The 17,055-nt window shown below is 43.3% G+C and overlaps 2 protein-coding genes and 1 pseudogene across 2 annotated transcripts; 2 read left to right on the forward strand and 1 right to left on the reverse strand.

The window, feature by feature from the left end:
* The first annotated feature begins 70 nt into the window (after positions 1 to 70).
* On the forward strand, positions 71 to 4,154 carry LOC119352700 (fructokinase-like 2, chloroplastic). The gene is made up of 6 exons (XM_037619275.1): positions 71 to 261; positions 432 to 542; positions 1,053 to 1,351; positions 1,467 to 2,113; positions 2,770 to 3,238; positions 3,549 to 4,154. The coding sequence occupies exons 3-6, from the start codon at positions 1,108 to 1,110 to the stop codon at positions 3,809 to 3,811; spliced, it is 1,623 nt and encodes a 540-aa protein (XP_037475172.1). The 5' UTR covers positions 71 to 261; positions 432 to 542; positions 1,053 to 1,107; the 3' UTR covers positions 3,812 to 4,154.
* A 481-nt stretch (positions 4,155 to 4,635) lies between these two features.
* LOC119358577 lies at positions 4,636 to 6,417 on the reverse strand (annotated as a pseudogene).
* A 5,191-nt stretch (positions 6,418 to 11,608) lies between these two features.
* Positions 11,609 to 12,330, forward strand: LOC119358578. The gene has a single exon (XM_037625058.1). It carries the CDS (start codon positions 11,731 to 11,733, stop codon positions 12,184 to 12,186), a length of 456 nt encoding a protein of 151 aa, XP_037480955.1. The 5' UTR covers positions 11,609 to 11,730; the 3' UTR covers positions 12,187 to 12,330.
* Positions 12,331 to 17,055: the final 4,725 nt, after the last annotated feature.

The raw sequence follows: 17,055 nt of genomic DNA on the forward strand, positions 1-17,055 counted from the left end.
GAGGCGCTGGTCAGTCCATTATCCTCTCCATGCTCTCACCCCCTCCATATCTCCCCTCCATGTGCGGAGCCCTTCCCTCCCATGGCGCCCCGCCCCCTTCCCCGTTCCCATGGCGCCCTCCCTCTCCACTCTGCTGCGGCGCCCCTCTATCCCTCCTCTGCTTCAGCCATGGAACACGAACATGGTCTCAGGCTCTAACCTTTTCTCTCCTTTTCCAGGTTCATTCGATTTCAGTGCAGCAGCAAACCAAGCCAAGAAAAGGTAACGCCGGTACCATGCATTCGTTTTTCCATTTCCGCCATCAATTCTCTCTCTGTGTGTAGGTACGACTTCTTAGTTCCCTGTGTTAACTTGTTCCTGTGCAGGGTGTATCCTGTTCCTGTCACCTGTGGATTGCGACACCCATTACTGACATCCAAACATTTCTTCAGTGCAGTGAGGATTCTTTGCTCAAACAGCAAGTTATCCATCTAGCATCCATCCATGGCGTCTCTTCTTCTCCCTCCTCAGTTCGCTTGCTCCCTGCCTTATTACTGAATCAGGTAATTCACTCACCGTCCCTCGCCTTGGTATGTTTCGCCAGCGATATACTCCTTCAGGGAGATGGATTGTTTTTCCCTTCTGACGAATCTGAATTTGCGGTGATTTCTCTTGGATTGTGTCGCCATGGAAGTGGCGAGTCGGGGAAAAACTATTACATGAACATTGCAGATTTCTTTTCAATCTTGTCTTGCATATATGGTGCTTCACTGGGAGCCTGGGATTACTGCCAACTTGTCTGTTGCATTTTCAGTTTGCATTTTCTTCATTCTCATAGTCAGCTCGTTAATCTTAGAAAAAGTATAAGAAGTTAAAATTATCCACAAGTGTGATGTGTCATTCACCAACGATATCTTACCAACGCTGCCAAATCTGAAAAATGAAGTCATGCTCAACCGTATCTGTGTGACGACGTTAGGCTTATATACCTTACCAACATTTTCTTCAGTTTTAACTGATAGCTACTTGACCCCTTTAACCATGAACTTCCCTAATTTGGTCGCTCATCACAGGGGTCCGTTACATTATAAGCCCACCATTTGGGGAAAGAATACGACGAAGACTAAAATGGGGTTGCTTCACCGCAATGTGAGTTCTGTGTCAAAGAAGAGTTCTCAAGATGTAGAGGAAGGCTCAAGTGGTGAAGACAGTGATGCTGAAACCCCAAAGACCAAGAAAAAACCTGCAAAACGTGGAAGAAAGAAAGCCACCATTGATGCATCAGAAGGGGAAACAAAAGAAGGCCAAAGTGACACTGAAGATGCATCCCCTGAAGAGCCTAAGAAAGTTAAAAAGAGAGGTCGGAAGAAAGGTAACACACATATTTTTGCACTCAAGAGCACACTTCTTATTGTATTTGGTCAATGGACTTTATGATTTTGCTAGATCACGTCCCTTAGCAATTCAACTTCTCTCCTGTGTCGCAGCTGCTACTACTGCATCCTCTCCGGAGGAGGCTGACAAGCCAAAAGAACCAAAAAAGAGGGGCAGAAGAAAAGTTAAGATGGTTGAACAATTAAGTGATGATGAAGGAGAAGATCAGAGCAAAGATTTGATGCCGTCTAATGAAATAGAAGTTCACAGTTCAGCCAATGATCTTGAAAGTAAAGTAGAGGCATTGTTATCACAAGATATTGAAGAGGTTGACAAATTAGTGCCTCTTGTCTGCTGCTTTGGACCAGCTAAGTACTCATTTGTTCCTTCTGGAAGACCTGCTAAAAGGTTGGTGGATCGTGAGATTCATAGTAAGATGAAGGATATGTTCTGGTCTCCTGATGAATTTGTGAGGGCACCTGGAGGGTCGTCATCCAATGTTGCCCTTGCTCTAGCAGCTCTTGGAGGCCGGGTAGTGTTCATGGGAAAATTAGGTGATGATGAGTATGGTCAGAGTATGCTGTATCACTTAAATGTCAACGGAGTTCAAACTCGAGCAGTTAGTTTGGATCCTTCAGCGCCAACTGCCATGTCCTTAATGAAGGTGACCAGCAGAGGTAGCTTGAACACAAGCTGCGTTAAACCATGTGCAGAGGATTGTTTTCTGCAATCTGATATCAACCCAGATGTTCTAAAAGAGGTAAAGACAAGCCCATCAAAATAAATTTCCAATGACACCATATCCTACATTCTTGTTACTACTCCCTCTTATATTTCTTTACGGAGGGACTACTTAATATGGTAATTCCTGATTGACGGTTAGTTAATGATCATAAAAATAGTCTCTATGTAATTCACCTGAGGAAGACTTTGTACCTTTATTTTTTAGACAGAAGATGCAGAAATATTTCCAGTTTGTTGTTTTTCAGCAGAGACTTGTGCTATGGTTTTTTTTTTTGTATGACTTGATGAAAATTAGAATTACATAAAAACCTACTACCTCCGTCCCATAATATAAGAACGTTTTTTACACTAGTGTAGTGTCAAAAACGCTCTTATATTACGGGACGGAGGGAGTATATAATAGTGAAGTACTGACTGTCGCTCCATATACTGAAAACCAGTAGGATAGTATCTTCACTACAGTTGAGCACCTAATTGTTTTCCCCCAAATTAAAAGAGCATATCAAGAATTTATAGGAATAATAACTAGTTCAAACTTCAGAGGCTAAAGGTCTCTGTGTAATATCCACTCTGATTTTAGGTAAATCAAGTAGTTATTATTTGTTTATTTTTAAAGTGGACGGATGCAGTATGTCTTAACAGAGATATGACCTTCTTATGCTTTTAATGCAGGCTAAGATGTTTTACTATAATTCGTCAGCTTTGCTAGAGCCGACTACACGGACATCATTGTTAAAAGCAATCGAGGTCTCCAAGAAATTTGGCGGGATAACATTCTTTGATCTTAATCTTCCAATGCCACTATGGTCATCTAGTAAGGAAACCAAATCACTCATCAAGGAGGCGTGGGAAGCTGCTGATATCATCGAAGTCACGAAGCAGGAACTTGAGTTCCTCTGTGGTATTAAACCATCTGCGAATTCTGACACAAAAGATGAGAAATCTGAATTCGCACACTACAGCCCAGAAGTTGTTATGAAGATATGGCATGACAATCTGAAGGTCCTCTTTGTGACCAACGGGACCTCGAAGATACACTACTACACAGAAAAACACAATGGCTCGGTTCGTGGGACGGAAGATGCGCCGATTACTCCTTTCACCAGTGAAATGTCACAGTCAGGAGACACCATTGCTGCAGGTACCAAATATATGATACATTTTTTCCCTCTTGACCTGTGCAGAATATGGCACATTGGCACTAATTTCACATCATCAAGAAAACATTAGGAATTGTCAGCACAATACTTAATACCTCCTATTTTTACTGTGTAATATCCATTTGTTATTATGCTATTTTTTAGTCTTTCTAAATCTGGATATCAACATATGTTAACTGACATGATTAATGACGCTTCATCTTTTATGTGTTTTTGTAATTACTCCTGATGTTTGTGTGAACTAAATATAATTGAGATGACAAGATGTGTATATTGCTTCTTTTTTTTCAGCCCTGATGAATATGCTGTCGATCAACCCTCACCTGGTGACGGACAAGGTCTACTTGCACAAGACAGCGAAGCACGCCATCAAATGCGGCGTCATCGATCAGTGGCTGGCCGCACGGGAGCGGGGATTCCTTCCCAGAGGGATAGCAGAACCAAGCAGCGAGCATGACGAAGCGAGGTTGATCACGGAGAGGGAATACCGTACCATCCCCGACGCCATGCAACCTGCAAACCCATCGGACAGGGAGCTCACGCACGTGGAGTGAACTGAAGAATGTGTAGGAAGGAAGTCGACATCTATACACTACACGGCGTTTACGTGCTCTTAGTTGGAGTTGGTGTTCAGAAAGATTAGCTTAAACCTGCAGTTTCTCGCCTAGGTTCGCAACTGGAGTTAGTGTTCAGGAGGGTTAGTTTTAGACCTGCTGCTTTCTAGTTTGGTATGTTTTTCTTTTTCAGATAGAAGGAACACTAGTAAGAAGATGAGGTCTAGACCTCTAGCTGCTGCCCTGTACTAGTGTTCAAATCCCTGTGGGTTGTGAGCTGTGCTGTGGTTCATTGTCCTAATAACAACATCCTATATGAAATGCATGTGCCAGTCAGGTACTTGTTAGAAATCTTAGCTCCCAATACATGATACCAAAGAGACCTACCGTTCAATTCAAAGTTTGTACTAGCTTTAGATGTTGTTGGCTGTGTTATGCCTAACTTGGCCTAGTATTTCTATTGTTTTGTTAACTGGAACGTCAGGAGATGTTATTGCTAAGTATTTCACATTTGATGATGTCCATTCCAAAATCCGAAAGTGGGAACGATTTCATTTACTCGCGTCAAAGTGGAATCGACACAAGTTCGGTTTGCACATGTACAGACTATACAAGGAAAATATATGCACATTCTGGTGTTATCTGTCCTTCACAAGCGTTGCAGACTTCATTTTTCTTATATATAATCTTACACTCTGACCATGCTTCAGAAATATATACATATATATCTGTATGCAAAATGTATAGTGTGGCATGGATTACTATCTGCAATGCCATGTGGGCCAGAGCTTTTTGTTGAAAGATCGAAACTATATAGACCACATTTTCAAGACTCAAGTGCTGAAACAAAATCAAAGTGATGCACATACACTTTGTCTGTTCCTCCTACTTCAAAGCTCATGCCGGATATACATATAATTCCTATCCCACTCAGTTGTAACGAACAGAGTGGTAACAAACAAACAGTGATAATGAAGCTTCCACCAAAAGCATAGACCTATTTAGTACGACAGCATATACAGAGCACACACATCTTAATTTGTATATAGCATGTTCAACCAGGAATGCACGGAATCAGCGATGCACAATGGACCAGGTGACCTTCACCAGCACACAATGGACCAAGTGACCTTCACCAGCATCTTATAGTCGCCGCAAGTGATTTTCTCTTCATCATAGCTGCCACGCTTTGGAGTAAACTCAACAGTGCCGACACCACTGGTAGAAGCGGCAACGGTCAACAGGAGCGTCTCATCAATAGAGACGCTGACCACGCGGCGTGCTGTTTGCAGGATTCCACCTTCACCGGCTGTTAGCATCCCAGCAAGTTCGCTATCATGTAGCATAATGTCACATGGAAAGCTGCTAGTGTGAGCGACGATTTTCCCATGGAAATAATCAACAGGTCCCTCCTCAAGGATCATCCTCGCCTCAACGGTGCCCTCCACCGCATTCCTTACAAACGTGTAGTTCAAATCCAATGTGCTGTGCATGCTGACAAGTTTTTCCGTTTGAACCTGGTATTTCGGTGGATATGAGAGTCTTTCGATGCCATTAATCTCCATTAAGCCTTTGCTAACTCTCTCGTCCTTCACCTTTCTACCATTCACATCCTTGACCTTCAGATCAACTTCAAAGATTATTGAATCACATATCATCAGTCCTCTCTTCGGGCCAGTCAAAACCAACACATCATTCTACAAAAGGAAGTAATTTGAATAAACATGGTGTTTACTTAGCTCTGGGTTAAAATGGAAAAAGCGGTTGGAATTTATCAGTCGGAGTTAAAAGCAATAATACCTTGGAGCTGATGTTCTGGCAATCGTCCTTGGCACGCTGGAATAAATAGATGCGTTGGCGATCCAGACTGTCCCTGGCTATGATGGTGCCGTAGACATTGAGCGGGTTCCATAGTCGGAGGAAACGATACTGACCGAGACAATATTTGCCGAGTTACAGAACCGGAACCCCTCCTCTGGGAAGATCCTGTTAGTATTGTGCATAGCACCAACAGGTGCTGCCGAAAGAAGAAATTATGATTAAGGAATGAATCAAAATGCAGTCCTCAAACTCAAAGTTAGTTGTCCATCTATCTAGGATGCAGCAGTGAAGTAGCAGAGCTACAGTACTCAGTAAGGCAAAACATCATATAGTTTTTTTTTTGACAGTAACTGGACTTTAGTTCTCAAATGATTGTGATATATTGGCAAAACATGGGATTACGCATGCACATATAAACTGGCCCCGTGGAGTGGAACACCTGATCGCCGGACGATTTGCATTTAAATTCAGACGATCAGAGTATCAGACACAAAACTAGGATGCCAAACTGAAAAAAAAAACTAACAGTAGAGATTAAGGGGGCGTAGTGGCGTACACTCCATGTGGAGGTCGAGCGTAGAGTGTTGGAAGCGGGTGAAGACGTAATCGCCTTCCTTGGGGTCGTAGTCGCTGAACCTTGGGTCCAGAGGATTCGGCCCCTTCTCTTTTGCAGCTGCTGCAGCTTCTGCTGCTGCAGCTTCAATCATCTCCTGCTGCTGCAGCTTCTGCTTCTTCCACAGCCGCGCGCTCGCCCTCCCCTCCTCTCTCGCCGTGGAAGAAGAAGAAGAAGAAGAATCGCCGCCGGCCATGGAGTTAGGGCTCGGGGCTCCCGAGGCGAGGAATGAGTGGGGTGGAAGGGGAGCGAGGAGGACCGGCCCGCTCGAATCGATCGAGTGCAAACCTAGCGAAATGGGACGGCCCGGCACGGCCCACCCCAGTCACGCCAAGTACATGAGTCTTGCTGGCATGGTGGGCCGGAGAGCCGGCCCGTGTAGAATTCAGATTATTGGGCTGATTTGGGCCTATATTCAGACTATGCACTTTAGAGATCTTTACGAATCTACAAAAATATTTAAGGAAACATCTAGATATATATACACTATGTTCATGCCAGCATTACAAAATTAATCTTTAGAATCATGCAGTTTTGTAGCTCTATTTTTTTTACCAACATTTTATGATGATTAGGCTTGAATACCTTTTTAAGGTGTAATGTATCTACCAATCTAATCATTACAAATATTGAAATTTAACACAAAGTATTCACCCTTTTCAATGATATACATTAAAATTATAACATAAGGAAGAATTTTATTAATATTTAGTATCATAATCTTATAGTTAGTCGAAACAAATAAATTAAAAAAATATGTATTAACTACAACTATTATGTGATAAAAATGAGTTATAAATAAGTACACAAATTTAGTATAAATAGTTAATAAAGTGCATATGCGCGTTAGTAGTGGTGTCTAGATCTTCGTTTGAGCCGTCACCATATCTTTCATTTTAAAAAAGTAAGAATTTATAAAAAATGGGTCAGTTTTAATAAGTGGAAGATCAAGGAAGAAAAACTCCAAGAAAGTTTGATGTGTCCATATAAAATAACCGAAAAGGTATGAAGGTACCATACATGATAACATGCTTATGCTAAAAATCAAGAATGTACACAACAAATAAAGAACATATAGAACCAATTGAACTTAAACTAATCACTTATTAACTTGTGTAATTAATCTACTAAACATCAACATATACTGTGAACTATAAGTTAAATATTTGTCACTAGTTGTGAGCCATGACGAAAAAAACAAAGGTCCATGCAACATAAGTTAACTAAATTGATGTAGTGTGAAAATAGAAATTGTATGTCAGATACTCAATACACAATTCCAAATAATATTCAGAAGCACACCCTTTAATTCACGATAACACTCCTAATTTCTAATCGATCATTTTGTATAAACTACTAAAAAAGGTCTAATAAACTAACACACTCGTGAGGGAGGGACCTTGATGACAATGACAGTGACCGACTTAACGGAGCAGAAGAAGGTGCTTGAGTGGCAAGCGTACTGGCGCGAGAGGGATCACCATCATCAACTTGTTCTTCAACCCATCCGGCTGCTCCCCCTGGCTGTCGGATGAAGCTTTTTTATCTCCTGTAGGGCACATAGGAGGTCCAAGTTGACCTCTTTGGTCAGCAAGCTCCTGCAAAAAGATTTTTTTTCAGTTACATGAAGGTGATTTATCTGCTGTAGGGGCACAGATGAGGTCCTATAGAAGCGAAGGCTGCAGATTTATTGGCGAGGGCGAGAAGGGTTAGGGATTTGTGTGAGAAAGGTGACAGATTTCAGGGAAATGAGGAAGAGACGGAGCGAGAGGAGTGCTGGTGTGGGAGGCGGCTGGCTCGGAGTGGTGGACTGGAGGTGGCTGACTTACTGAATAAGGCTGCTGATTTGACTACTTCGTGCGGGGAGCATGACAAGTGGGCCTGGAGACCGGGTGGCAGGGCGGGTGGATCAAGGGAGCGCGGATTATTTCCAAAAAACTGAGGGGGTTATCTGGAAAAGGATGGTGGCACGAGTGCGCTCTACCATTGAAGGGACCGTGGGAGGACCATAAAATATTATGTATTCGCATTTATAAGGATCATATTGTAGTGTTTGTCGAGTCACAGAATAAAATCCTAGTGCGCGAGGGAGATCCAGGGCAGACCTAGCCAAATGTGCCGCCCCGGCCCACCCTAATCGGGCCTGGCACAGCACGGCCCACCATGGCACGATTATTAGTCAGTCCGTGTCGTGCCAACCCACGTGATGTGTTCTCCAGCCCAGGCACGACCCAGCTAATAAATGAGCCGGCCTGTGGCACGTTTAGCACGGTTGGGCTGCATATTTTCAGTCCGTTGGGCTATTTTTTAGGCATATTGAGCTGTATTTTTGAACATGTGTATGAAAAAATTCTAAAAAAATAATAATAAGCGGGCCATACCATGCCAGCCCGCGTGCCCAGCCTCCAGGCCCAGGCATGGCCTGGCCCGTTTAGCCCGGGCCGTGTCTGGGCCATGTCGTTCCTGCGTGCTACCGGGCCGACCTAGCTAGCACGGGCCAAATCCTATTCAGCGCCTTAAGCGCCGAATATAGCGCATTCGGTACAGGGCGCACACCCCGCCGTACGCCTGGTTTTGTAGCGGGCCGGCCCATCCTATTTTCGTTTTTGCTCTTTTTTTGTTTCTGTAAACTGCAAAAACTGCGTGTGAGCCAGGTTTCGATACCGCGACCCACGTCTTAATACGACGCTGCCTTAACCACCTGACCAAGTAACCTCGCCTGCTCACATCATGCTTTGTTTCGCCTTTTCTTCTTCTTTCTTCGTTATTTTCTCAGTACCTCTTTTCTTTCTTTTTGCGAAAGAAATTCGTGAATTTTTTTCGTGAAAGTAGATAAACGTTTTATAGGTTTGTGAACTTTTTTCTTGAAATTAGATGAACTTTTTCAAAATCAATGAACATTTTTGCAAGACCGATGAACTTTTTCCAAAACCGATGAACTTTTTGAAAAAATTTCCAAATTTTGTTGAACCTTTTTTCATAATTGGTGATTTTTTTTGAAATTGGTGAACTTTTTTTTCTGAAATTTCGAAAATAAAAATCTCCAAAGTCAATGGTTCACTGGTCTACCATGAAACGATCGAGCGTTTTTTTTTCTTTCGAGTAAAGGAAACGATCGAGCGGGAGGGAGCTCCTAAGCAGCGCTTTTGGCGCCGCTAACAGGTACTAGCGCCCGCGCGCTACCCACCTTGGCCTGGCCCAAGAAGGCCGATGCGGCCGGTTGCCACGACCTGAAAAAAGCGCAAAAAGGGGGACACCCTCTCCAGGATTTGCAATCTGGACGTTACCTTCACGTACAAGCGCACATAACCAGTAGACCTACTCGACTCTAGTGCTTGACAAAAGTGTCAATAATATAAGGAAATGCGCCTGAGCTATTTAATGCACTTAGTTTTCTGAATTATTTAAAATAACCGTGAACTTGAATATGTTCATCAATTTATAAAAAGTTCATCATTTTTGAAGAATAGTTCATAAGTCTGGAAAAAGTTCATTGGATTTGGAAAATAGTTCATCGATTTTGAAAAAATTTCATTCAATTTGAAAAAGAGTTCAGGATTTTCAAAAAGGGTTCACAAAATCGAAAAAATTTCAAGTTTTTTGAAAAAAAAGTTCACCAATCATGAAAAAAGTTCATCAAGATTAAAACAAAGTTCATCGATTTTGGAAAAAAGTTCATCGATTTGAAAAAGAGTTCACGAGTTTTCAAAAAAGGGTTCACGAATTTGAAAAAAGTTCATAAATTTGGAAAAGGTTCATCGATTTTGAAAAAAAGTTCATCGATTTGAAAAAGAGTTCACGGATTTTCAAAAAGGGTTCACGAATTCGAAAAAAGTTCACCAAACATGAAAAAAGTTCATCAAAAATGGAAAAAGGTTCATCGATTTTGGAAAAAAAGTTTATCGATTTGAAAAAAGTTCATTCATTTTTGAAAAGTTCACATAAAATCAAAAAGTTCTTCAAATTTGACAAAAAAACTCACAAAACTTTCAAAAGATCATTACTTTTTGAAAAAAATCCCATGCATTCGAAAAAGAAAAAACAAATGTAAAGAAATTAAAAGAGAACGAACAATGAAATAAAAAACAATCACAAAAAGCTGTCTAGAAAAAACAAGAACGAAAAAACGGAGCTTCCACGAACTGAGGACAGCATAAGAAGAAAAACGAAGAGATTAGTCAGAAGCGTGAAGAAGTCCTGGTGGTTAGTGCCTTTGCCGATGAATCGGGTGGTCTTGTGTTTGAATCTTGTTGCCCGCACCATTTTTTGGAATTTAACAGGAGAAGAAGAAAAAGCTAAATGGGCTGGCCCATGTAGCATCGATGGAAGGAGGCGGGGTGTGCGCCGTATAGGAAATGCCCGAGCGGGATAGCTGGGGAAGCGGGCGTCGCGCGAGCTCATCGGCATCGATGGAAGGAGGGCGAATACGTCCTCACCCGCTTCCAGCACCCCACGCTCGACCTCGACATGGAGTGTACGCCCCTTTCCCCTTCCCATCTTTCAACTGCCCTGGTCCATCCACTGCTATTTTTTTGTTTAAAAAGTTTGGCAACCTAGTTCTACTTGTGCGTCTGATCTGAATGCATTCTTCTTTTTTCTGGCAGCACCTGTTGGTGCGATGCACAATGCTAACAGGATCTTCCAAGATGGGTTCCGGATGTGCAACTCGGCTAATATTGTCTCGGTCAATATTGTTTCCTCTGACTATGGATACCCGCTCAATGTATACGGCTCCATCATAGCTAGGGACAGTCTGGATCGCAAATGCGTCTATTTATTCCAGCGTGGCGAGGACGATTGCCAGAACATCACCTCCAAGGTATTATTATTGTATTGTTTTTAACCCACCCCAAGTGGAATTGCGATATATATGCACTTGCTTGCTCGTTCCTCATATTATGAAATTCGTTTGCTTTCTCTGTTAAGTTTCTTGTATCAAGTCATCAGATAAACTGCCTCATCTTCAACTTTTTTTAGAGTAAAAAACATTGGTGAACGTCAACCCGTAGTAAAGAAGCACATCCATGTTACTAGTCATGCTGGAAGGCCATTCATTCTACAATGTTTTAAAAAGGGGGTTTATGTTTTGTATATTATATTTAAATAAATTATGGACCTGGTAGACTTGTTCTCATTTTGCCAAGCATCTACAAAGAGACTAGTCCCCATATAATTAGTGTTGATTTTAAATACCACCAATACTACAATTTTTTTCCTTAAAGCAAAGCAAATGATTTTAGCAGTAAATCCGGATACAGCTACTGAAATTAATCTATTTTGATCTATAACCTTATTTTATTATTCAAACAAACAGAGCTAAATGAATGCCGTGTTTATTCAAACTTCCTGTGCAGAAGGATCCGTTGGTTCTCACTGGCCCAAAGAGAGGGCTGATGATATTTGATTCAATAATTTTGAAGTTGATCTCAAGGTCAAGGTTGTGAATAGCAGAAAGGTCAATGACAAGAGAGTTAGCAAAGGCCTAATGGAGATTAATGGCATCTCCAGACTGTCATTTCCACCGAAATACAAGGTTCAAACCGAAACGCTTGTCAGCATGCACAGCACATTGGATTTAAACTACACGTTTGTAAGAAAGGCGGTGGAGGGCACCGTTGAGATGAGGATCCTTGAGGCGGGACCTGTTAATTTCCATGGGAAAATCATCGCTCGCACTAGCAGCTTTCCATGTGACATTATGCTACATGATAGCAAACTTGCTGGGATGCTAATAGCTGGTGAGGGTGGGATCCTGCAAACAGCGCGCCGCGTGGTCAGTGTCTCGGTTGATGAGACGCTCCTGTTGACTATTGCCACTGCTACAGGCGGTGTCCGCACTGTCGAGTTTACTCCAAAGCACGGCAGCTATGATGAAGAGAGAATCACTTGCGGCGACTATAAGATGCTGGTGAAGGTCACTTGGTCCATTGTGCATCGCTGATTCCTTATGTTCCTGGTTGAACATGCTATATCCAAATTAAGATGTGTGTGCTCTGTATATGTTTTCATACTAAATATGTCTATGCTTTTGGTGGAAGCTTAATTATCACTTTTTGTTACCACTCTGTTCGTTACAACCGAGTGAGGTAAGAATTATATATCTGGCAACAAACAAACTCTATGTGCATCACTTTGATTTTGTTTCAGCACTCGAGTCTTATATATATGTGCACTCGCGCTATTCGTCACCCCTTATTCCTCACCCCAGCCTGCCCATGCATCTACAGCCACGCATGGCACACTGTAAGGTAAAATTACATTGTGGAGGAAGGAGCATGTCCGACTAAAACTACCGTAAGTAAAAAGGCTTTGAAGGTGATTTTACAAGATAGAGTGCAGTACGAAGAGAGAGGCAAGATGCTTCTCCAGGTTGCCATCGTCCAGCCCGTCGCTCGGCCGGCGGCAGGATGCTTCTCCGGGTAGTCGTCGTCCACCGTGTCGCTCGGCCAGCTGATCCGTAGAGAGCGCCGCCAGCTTAGCATGTGCATGGATACAACACACACTAATTCTACAAACAAGAACGTAGGAAATTTGATGCGAAAAAACGTTGTTTCTAGATAAATTTCAACAAACAGAAATAAAGCTATGTTTTTATAATAGCATGACCAATTAAAATGTGGTCAAATGAAATTTAAGAAAAATAGGAAAGAGCATACCCTTCAACAAAGGAAAGTTGGTGTATCAGCACAAAATAGTGCTACTAATACATATCAAGGTTGCTACAAGTTCAACTGTGCAGTGAGCTTGCCCATCCAGAAGTATTGGCTAATTACATGCTATATACCTGCCGAAGAACACTGACTGTAAATTGAAACTCAAATTTTGTATAAACTTACTAAGAAAAGAAAAACAAAACAACTACTTGCACTGATAAGTACTAAAAACAAAATGCATTTTCTTACTAGCCCTAAAATTCAATTCCAAACGACGCATAAATTAATCTCTCGTACACAATTGTTTCTGTGAATACAACAATCAAACACATAGATGAATCTATATAGAGAGGTGCCCAAACAAAGAATGAGGCGGATAAAGTTAAAACAGGATTTGATCAACATACTTGTATTTAAGGTATGAGCTGGTAGTCTGTAACAGAGCTACACCCTGCAGCGGGGAATTTATTGGGCCAGGTGAATAATTCTGTAGTTTAGATCCAACTCTTCAGATATCGGGAATCTACATCAGAAAATTGGGGAAGTTACGAACACTAACAAATCCATGTTGCAAAAATGAAGGCCATGTATCCTATCCAATCTGGCACTCCTCTAACCCACCGCTTCAGCTCCAAATGGTCCCCCGGCCGCCCGGCGTCATACCACTACGACGATGTCGTCTACATGCCCGAACCGCGAGGCCAATGCAGCAGTTTCTCCCGCCCCCGAATCAATCCGATGTCAGTCCTTGGGCTCATGGCGTGGTGGCCTCCTTCACAATGGGTATTCAAAGCAACTCCAATGGGGCGACCCATTTCGTTCGCAGCCGTCCGTTTGGATCGGCGCGGACAAAAAAATCGGCCCAATGGCCGACACAAACGGACGCACGTCCGCTTTCGTCCGTCTGCCGACCCATTCCCGGCTCATTTTTGAGCCGGATTTGCATCGGCGCGGACACAAGACGGACGCGCGCGCGCTCTCTTTTCTCACCTGGTTCGCTGGTCAGTGACATATTGGATTGGCCTCTCCACATCAAACAACACACCCTCGCCCGCCTGCTTCGTCGCCGACGCCGCCGGCCATTTTTTCCGATAAAAATGGATACATAGATAGTTCTAGCGTACATAGATAAAATAAAAGACCACTACTCGTCGCTTTCTGACTCCGACTCGGTAATGTCCTCCTCCGACGTCTGAATGTAGGCGTCAGTATGCTGCTCGTCTTCAAAATCCCAACCCGACGTTTCTCATAGCTTCAGTTTCAATTGAGCGGCCTGCTTCCACGAACGCTTGTCCTCCCGATAGGCGGCTCGCTCCGTCCTCCTCGCGTCCCTCTCCAACCTCCTTTGCTTGTAGAACTGGCGCTCGTCGACGATGTCCTGCGGGAAGCGTTCGCGCCACACCACGATGGCTTCCACGTCCATCTCGGTGATGGCGAGGCGAGGCTATCACCTCCGGTGGACATGACGATCCTCGTCGGTGAAAAGCCGCGGGAGAGGCGCCAGATCCTGCGCCCTCTGGCTCGACACGTCGGAAAAATTCATATAACGAGCGCCGGCCGCGGCGCGCGCGCGAACCTTTCCCGCGTGCTGGAGCGCGAAAACCAGCACGCGCTAGACCGCTTTCCCGCGCGCGCGCGAACCTTTCTTGCGTGCTGGAGCGCCAAAATCAGGGGGACGGCATGGCCGCCGGCATGATCTAAAGCGCGCACAGTCATGAAATGGGTCGGCACGTTGGACGCACTGCCGACTCAAAACTAAAAAAGGGAGGACGCGGACGGGGGCCGATCCAAACGGACAAAAACGCCGTCCGTTTGGGTTGACCTGTTGGAGTTGCTCTCACAGGGAGGAATCAAAGACAATGGAGAAAAGAGAGTTGGGGAATGGAAGGAACGGGAATCGTATGAGCCGAGGGAGAGGAAGTCATGGGAGTCGAGCCAGCCATAGAGGATTCGAGGTGACCGCCCCTGCCGCAATAGCGCCGCCTCCGCAAACTATGCTTCCGACCATCCACCACAGCGACCGAGGCCAGCCGCCGCTCACCACGGCGTCCCGGCTGCCCCGTTGAGGCGTTGACCATCACACAGTCGAGCCCAGTCGCCGCCGCTGGAACCGCAACTGGGATGTGGTTGGCTTGTAATCCCTGGACCACTTTTTTTTTCTACTCCATCCATCCCACGACATGTGACATTCAGAGGCGTGGGCGCTGTAACATCGATGTAAAATTACCTCCAACAGGGACAAAAGGTTACGACAGAGGAGCCAGGATGGGGTGCGGTGGGATCGGGAGCAATGATACTTTGGGTGGGTCGGTTGACCAGGGTGAGGAATAATTTATTCTTCATTCTGGGTGTCTAATAGATTTTCTATATATGACTATTTGTCATCCTGGATGAGGAATAGTTATTCTTCACCCCCCTCTATTTTACCATCAATGCACCGTAATTTTATGTTTCGTAAATTTTGTCTTATTTCTGACGTAAGGAAATATATAATCGTCGTAAAAAATATTTTATGTTATGTAAAATTACAAACGTAAAAACATAGTGTAAAATACACATAAACTGCTAATTTTCTTGTCTTATGCCTTATATTTTTTATTTTTTTATGCCAAATTTTATGTAGTGAATCAATAAAAATGTAACTATTTGAATTCCAAACGTAATTTAATTATGATATGATCGTAAGATTACCTCGGATGAAGAATAACTTATTCTGTACCCTGGATGATGAATAGTAATACTATATATATAGTTTTGTTCTAACGCTGGTCCACATGGCATTGTAGATAGTAAGTAATACATGCAAATATATATATTTCTGTTGCATGGTCCGAGTGTAAGATTATACAGTACTATATAAATCTGCAACGCTTGTGAAGGACAAATAACACCAGAATGTGCATATCTTTTCCTTATAGTCTGTACAGTGGATCATTGAAAGAAAAACCTTCTGGTTGCGTTTGTCGCCACTTGAGCTATCGATCTGCACCAGCGCTAGCATGCTGCCGCGTCCGTGCGTGCTACTGTCGCAATGGTAGAAGTCGCATTGGATTGTGCTGACGCCACACTGCCTGACACCATCAACAGTCTGTGCTGAAGTGCCGCCGTGAAGGTTGCCGATTAGTCGGCTGCGTCGACGATGCCCTGTGATGCGATCGATCAAGGCAGCTAACATCGGCGGCAGTGATTGGAGTTTCAGCAACTCAGCGTTCCTTAGCATCGCGTACCCATGGCTCCTACTTCCAACTAAATCATCATCTCCATGGGCTGGATCTGCGGGGGCTTGGATGTGACACCATGTAGTTCCCACGATGGAAGCAAGCCAACCATGGTGGGTAGCTGATGCGAGAGATGAGGGAGATTGGTAACAGCAAAAACTAGATCGGAAACGTGCCTTGGCAAGGTAGTGAATGATCAGTTTAGTAGGAAATCAAGTTTAGCGTACGTATTCAAACAGGATACAACAAAATAAAAGAAAGAAGAAACATTCACATGTAATAGTAGCAAAACACCATTGAGTTCAACATCGTCATGAAACTATAAGACAACATACAGTAGGTTAAAAAGCTCTGTTTCCATAAACATTTGAATCACAACCACCATGGCCCAGATATAAAGATGACCCATATAAACCATGAACACAGAGCCTCCAACCATCCACAAATTGAATATGTACATATAAGAATTGACTTGTTCTTGTTTTGGTCGCTGACAAGCAAAACCAGTCCCCTGGCTGTATTCCCATTGGTGGCAACCTGAAGAAAAAAAACATAAGATTGGCTTAAAAAAATACTCGACAGATACTCCATTATCAACAAAATAGGTGAATGGCTGGTATATAAATTAGCTGAGCAACACAAGATTTTGACAGCAAACATCCTGCCACAAACGATGAAAACCGAACATAAGCAAACCCCCCAGAAAAAAGAAAGCCTAACAATAATAGTAGATAGATCTATTAAGGCACAATCCTTGCTTAAAATACAGCCGCTAAACTAAAATACGAACAAAGAAAGATGGGAGAAGATGAGCAGCTGCAACGGGATGGCCGAGCATGACATATTACCAGCTCACAACAGTCACCAATCCAATAGAAAATCCTAACCCTAGAACATTAACGGGGCAACAAAAGAGCTAGATGAGCACCTGGAGATAAC

This window comes from Triticum dicoccoides, chromosome 2A (assembly GCF_002162155.2).
Source record: "Triticum dicoccoides isolate Atlit2015 ecotype Zavitan chromosome 2A, WEW_v2.0, whole genome shotgun sequence".
Taxonomy (NCBI): Eukaryota; Viridiplantae; Streptophyta; class Magnoliopsida; order Poales; family Poaceae; genus Triticum; species Triticum dicoccoides.

What these genes read in the sequence shown, in the direction of transcription:
- LOC119352700 (XM_037619275.1), top strand. Translation starts at nt 1,108, where the DNA reads ATGGGGTTGCTTCACCGCAATGTGAGTTCTGTGTCAAAGAAGAGTTCT. An exon ending in AAAGAGAGGTCGGAAGAAAG is followed by an intron (nt 1,352 to 1,466) that starts GTAACACACATA and finishes CCTGTGTCGCAG; the next exon opens with CTGCTACTACTGCATCCTCT. An exon ending in ACCCAGATGTTCTAAAAGAG is followed by an intron (nt 2,114 to 2,769) that starts GTAAAGACAAGC and finishes CTTTTAATGCAG; the next exon opens with GCTAAGATGTTTTACTATAA.
- LOC119358578 (XM_037625058.1), top strand. Translation starts at nt 11,731, where the DNA reads ATGGAGATTAATGGCATCTCCAGACTGTCATTTCCACCGAAATACAAG.